Source organism: Eptesicus fuscus, chromosome 2, assembly GCF_027574615.1.
Source record: "Eptesicus fuscus isolate TK198812 chromosome 2, DD_ASM_mEF_20220401, whole genome shotgun sequence".
In the NCBI taxonomy this organism is placed as follows: domain Eukaryota; kingdom Metazoa; phylum Chordata; class Mammalia; order Chiroptera; family Vespertilionidae; genus Eptesicus; species Eptesicus fuscus.
The window spans coordinates 114,035,520-114,041,048 of record NC_072474.1 but is presented as its reverse complement, the minus strand read 5'-3'; the positions used below and the strand labels follow the sequence as shown (position 1 = coordinate 114,041,048).

The window sequence follows — 5,529 nt, the reverse complement described above, 5'->3', positions numbered from 1 at the left end:
TTAAAGTTAATGTATTTAACAAATATAGCTATAATATAAATGATAATGAAATTTCAAATATACAGGTTAAAAGAAAAACCACCTTTGTGAGTTTGGAGGTAGGTAGGGGCTCATGCAGAGGACACGCAAAGGCGGGGAGCAGTCGCCCTGGGCTTTCAGTGGTTTTTTTTTTTTTTTTGGTGTTTTTTTCCCCCTAGGGGTCGGTCCCGGTCTTAATTGGGGGTGTGAAGGCGCTCACATTCTGGCAGCTCAAAATTAGTTCCACAAACCCTGCCTCGGCGACTTAAAGCGGCAAAGCAATCCCTGCACCCCACCTGGCCTCCGGTGGGAACAGCAGGGCCGCGGGGTGGGAATTGTCTGGATTAGCTGTCGGCAGGCATCAGACCATGTGGGTGACTCGCTTTGTTTTCGGAGACAGGTTAAAAGGGGGAGAAAAAAAGAAAGAGTCGGTTCTGGGTCGCCTGAACAAGTGTGGATTTCAGCTTAAAGTGAATTGGAAAATTGAGCCTAATTATCCCAGGTAATTGCTTCAATTCTCCACTTGACTTTGCTAATGCGGATCTGTCCTCCCGTGGGCAGAAAGACATCCCCTCCTGTCCCCGAAGATCCCGTGGGCACCTCCGCAAGTTGCCGGTATGAAACCACCGTCACACAGAAAAGCAAACACAGGTGAGAAGAGGTGGCAAGAAGTCCAACCCAAAGACTCAATCAGTACCGAGATCCATTCTTGTAGCTTAAAATTAATTTATTTAACAAATATAGCTATAATATAAATGATAATAAAATTTCAAATATACAGTATATTACACCCGATCCCTTCCAAAGGGATTCTCGAGAGCCACACAAATGTACTGTTAAATAGAAAGAGGATTTTTAAATTTTATTTTACAATTTTTTTTTTCTGGTACTGGTGAGAGAGAGGTCCCTTCAACCTACCTTCGTAACGCTTCTGTGTACCCGCCCCCCCAACCCAAAGCAAAGGCTTTGCCGCTGAAGTCACTGAAGTCGTAAGTGTTCCCACGGAAGGACCTGGATCCATACCTCCCGGCATGCTCTTCTCTCCCAGGGTCCTCTGTTCCAACATCTTCCAATGTGAATTTCTCTGTGCTTCCCACCCCACCCCCCCTGCCTTGTGTCAGGACAGGAGGCAGGGGTGCTGGAGAAATGGCCTCTGGTCCCGACCCAACCACTAACTCTGCTGGGGACCCAGCGGGTCAATGTCTTAACCTCTCTGGCCTCAGTTTCCCCATCTGTCTCATGAGGGGGTGGGTCTAGATTCTAGAACAACAGAAGGGACCCTTCCAGTCACGTTTTTGGAAGAGGGTCAGACTTCAGAGAGTGGAATCAGGGAGCGGCCTAGGAGACGCCAGAGCAGAGTGGAGCTAAAGGGGGGAGCCAGGCGGTGCTGGACAGGGGAGCTGGCTGGGGAAGGCCCCTGCTGCTTGCAGAAGGCCAGGGCTGGAGCAGTCAGCGGGTGCCACGGGTGGGCGACCCCGGGACGCTCTATGTCAGGTGGTACATGCTGTAGCCGACATGGGCCGTGTAGAGTCCCACGGGCGCCACGGGCAGCGCGGCGCGCTGGAAGGGGCCCGAGGCGCCGTAGAGCGAGGCGCCGGCTGCGGCGGCCACGGCCGCGGGGCCGCCCAGCGGGAAGGAGAGGCCAAAGGCAGCCGGGGGCAGCATGGGCTTCGCAGCCATCTTCAGCTTCTCCAGCTCCGCCTCCTGCAGTCTCTTGGCCTTGGCGCGGCGGTTCTGGAACCAGATCTTCACCTGCGTCTCGGTGAGGCTGAGCGAGCTGGAGAACTCGGCGCGCTCGGCGATGGACAGGTACTGCTTCTGGCGGAACTTGCGCTCCAGCGCCAGCAGCTGCGCGGTGGTGAAGGGCGTCCGCGGCTTGCGGTTGGTCTTGTGCTTGCGCAGGGTACATGCTGGGGGGCTCAGGCGCCCTAGGAGGCCGAGAGAGAAAGAGGGAGGGGGTTAAGAGAGCGCGCGGGAGCGTCACCGGCCCCCTAAAAACTAGGTAATGATGGGTGACAATGCCGTCTATTCATGTGGCCCTCGGAAAGCATGTTCTCCAGTTCTCACCACCGCCCAGAAGAGCCAGACGTTCTTGTCTGCTTTTTTGCCAATGAGGAAACCAAGAGTTCGGATGAAACGTACCCTTGCTCAAGGCCCGAGCATAACTGGGAAGAGGTGAAGGGCCCCAATGCGGGATGGCCGCTTCGGGGGGCCTGTCCCGGCCGGACCTTCTCCCGCTGCTGGGCACATTGGGGATGTTAACAGGGCTGACGAAACACCCAGACGGAGGCCCTGCGCCAGGTCCAAGACCACACTGGGTGTGCTGGCCAAACACTGATCTGTGTCCACTGAGCGCCCGGCTAGGCCACTGTGGCAGAATCCCGATCTCCACATTCCAGTCTTGACCCGTGGAGCAGTGAGCTCCTACAGGGCTCTGAGGGCAGCCCCAGACACTGCAGGTGGAGCAAGGCCCGCTGTCCCGAAGGTCACACCCAGGCCGAGTCCCGCGGTGTGGAGCGGGCTGGGAAAGGGACTGCATTCGAAGGGGGCTTCTTCCAGTGGATCGATCCTATGATTATCTCAGCTGTCTCCTGGGCCTCTCCTGGGCCTCTCCCGCCCCACGTGCCCTTGGCCCTCTAGTCACCCTAAATGTGAGGTCCAGTCCCGACTGGAGGTTGTGTTCAACCGCCTCTGGCTCCTCCTGGACCTGCGGCTCCGTCCACAGACATCCAGGGTGCAGAGCAGTCTTTTCCTTATGCCTTCAACACGGACTTCAAGCACGGGCCCACTGGTCAGGCCAACCCCTGCCACACCAGGCAGCTGTGCCCAGATAAAACGGGGAACACATTTCGCCTAGGACCACAGGGATTCCGCCAACTGTGGGGTCCAGGCAGAGGCCCTGGCCAAATTCCCAAGTCCCGGAAAGGGCATGTTGCCTCCGCAGCCCCAGCCCGCTTCTCTCTGGGGGGAAATGAATTCAAATCTGGAATGTTTCACCATGCGGGTTTTGCCTAATTATGCATTTTTTTCATGCCTTAAACAAATAAAAACAAATGATCCTTTGGGTCCTCAGACCACCAGGATGTGAGTCAAACGAAAATTCGGGTTAACAGTCCCTCTCCTTCTTTCCCAATCAAAGACACCGAGGAGAGTCGGGGAAGCGGTTGGCCCCGGAGTCCATTTCCGCCAGGCCACCCGAGGGGCGGACATTCCTCCTGCCAGCGACAGCGCGGTGCGGGGCCACCTTCTCAGGCCATTAGGCCCGGGGAGGGGCTTGCCTTTCAAAGACGTTTAATCCCCAGATAAAAATCATTCCTCAGCATCACCCATTGAATTCGGGTTGCTATTATGCCGCGCAAAATAATCGGAGGAAACGCGGAAAACTTGGGAATTTCCCGTGCTCCTGAAATATCTTCGAGCCGGTTCGCTGGGCAGAGCAGCCGGGGCCACCAGGCCTGGGCACAGCCCTGGACGCGCCTTTGGGAGCGGAGTCCGCGCCAGGGGCCCCGGCGGAACCTTTGGGCGCTTCCAACCCGATCAGAGGGGGCGCCTCCCACTAATTGACTGGGTGCCCCGCCCCCTCCACTGGACCTGAGCATCCCCCTCCCCTAACCCCCCCCCCCAAAGTACCAAGAATCCGCCTGAAACTTGGAGGTGGGGGGAGGGGGATTCTGCAAGAGCTCCAGAACCTTCCGGCGAAGAGATACTTTCTTGGGGGTGGCGGGGAGACACTCGGCTTGTACTATGAGAAAGTGAAACTCCGCGTGCAGGGAAGATGTCGGCGCCGCTGGGACCCACCCGCTGGGGTAAAGCCGAGGTAGCAGGGCTTAGGATCGGACGGGGGAGCAGGGACTCCCGGGGTGGTTGGATGGGGGCAGAAGGACAGAGTGCTGGGACACCCTACAAGTCAAGTCCTACCCGCACGGTCGCCTAGCCAAGGCCAGGAGCCCGCGAAAGTGGACCCAGCGCTGGGCCTCAGCCAGGTCTCGAACCATCTTCCTGGGTGGAAGGGGGGATGCGCACACCCCGACCTCCCCGCCAGCGTACACACAGCGCCGGCTCCAGGTACCCGCAGCAGGTACGCCAGCACCGGAGACACGCAGGCGCCGGCGCGCGGCCTGGCGCCCTCGGGCCCCGCATCCCCGCCCGCCCCCCTCCCCCGCTGACTGCTCCAGGCTACTCACTGGCTGGGGGCGGGGAGAAGCGGGGGTTCTGCATCCACGGGGTCCTCTCGGACTTCTCGGGGCTCTCGGCTTTGACCAGCGCATCTTCTGGGAGCTTGAGGAGTCCTCCCACCGAGAAATGGCCGAGCGGCCGCGGCGAGGACGGAGCGTCCGGGGCGCCCAACGACCCGGGCCGGGCGCCCAGGGGCTGCGCGGAGCCGCCCGCTGCCTGTGCGCCCTCGGAGGCCACCAGGGCGCTCTCCTTGGCCCCGGGCTTCCTGTGGTCGGCCATCAGCGCCTCCACGCTGAAGGGCAGGAGAGAAGGGGACACTTTGGGCTTGGCCCCCTCCTCGTCGGTGCCCATGGCGGCCGCCGCGGCTGCGGTGCTGCTGGGGGTCTGGCCCCCGCCGCCCCCCGCTGGCTTGCCGAAGGCAGAGTCCTCCACTTTCACACCGAGTGGCAAAGAAGTCATGTCAGCAGCCGGGGCCATGCAGAGCCGGGCCCCCCCCTCCAGCCGCGGCACAGGTCAGCCGCCGGGCATGGGCTTCGGGCGGGCTGGGAGCGCGGCTGGCCTCGGAGCGCGCCCGGGGCCCTGGCCGGGCGGGCCCTCCCGCGCGCGCCTCCCGCCCCTCCCCAGAAGGCCAGCTCGCGCGCTCGGGGCCTGGCTCTCCGCGGGGCCGCTGCGCAGGCGGAGTTCCCGGGCGCACTCGCCGGCTCCGGGTCGGGCCGCCGATTCCCAGGGAACTTGTTAATAAGGCGAGGCCAGCGCGGCGGCGGCCAATCAGCGCGCGAGGGGGCGGGCCCGACGCGACCCATTGGGCTAAGCTCCTGCGGACTTGCCCCTGGGCGCTCTGGGCCGCGGGGCGCGCGGGGCAGGGCGGGGCCCCGGAGGGCAGGGAGGGGAGGGGTGCGGGAGAAACTTTCCTCCGCGCTCGCCCGGGCAGCTTCTCCCTCTCTCCGGGTCCCCTTGGGTCTCTCTGTTTTCTGGGTGTCTGGGGGACCTCCCCTGGTCCTCGTTCCTTCTCTTCTGCCCTCCCCCTCCTCCCCTTCCCTTATTGCCACTCTCACCCACGCCTCCCCTTTTTCTCGACCCCTTTCCTTTTCTCTCTTCCACGCTTCTCTTACCTTTCTCTTCAGTCAGTTACTGTGTCTGTTGCTCTGTCCCCTCCCCTATCCGTCTCCCCCCCCCCCCCTTCCCTACCACGATCATTTGGGTCGAGGTCATTTGTTACATATTCCTTTTACAGCTTTACAAATTGCGGTTATTTATTCTAGCAGAAAGGCGGAATATGACTCGCTTTTCAAAACACCTTTATTTTTCTTTCTCTGCTTCAATCTTCCAAACGTT

The 5,529-nt window shown here is 60.4% G+C and overlaps 1 protein-coding gene across 1 annotated transcript; it reads right to left on the bottom strand.

Moving 5' to 3' along the window:
• Window positions 1–730: 730 nt before the first annotated feature.
• Window positions 731–4,888, bottom strand: MSX1 (msh homeobox 1). Its single transcript, XM_008150884.3, has 2 exons — window positions 4,203–4,888; window positions 731–1,946 (listed from the first exon to the last, which is right to left on the bottom strand). The coding sequence occupies exons 1-2, from the start codon at window positions 4,669–4,671 to the stop codon at window positions 1,504–1,506; spliced, it is 912 nt and encodes a 303-aa protein (XP_008149106.1). The 5' UTR covers window positions 4,672–4,888; the 3' UTR covers window positions 731–1,503.
• Between the last annotated feature and the right edge of the window lie 641 nt (window positions 4,889–5,529).

What these genes read in the sequence shown, in the direction of transcription:
- MSX1 (XM_008150884.3), bottom strand. Translation starts at nt 4,671, where the DNA reads ATGGCCCCGGCTGCTGACATGACTTCTTTGCCACTCGGTGTGAAAGTG. An exon ending in CTTCTCCCCGCCCCCAGCCA is followed by an intron (nt 1,947 to 4,202) that starts GTGAGTAGCCTG and finishes TCGGCCTCCTAG; the next exon opens with GGCGCCTGAGCCCCCCAGCA.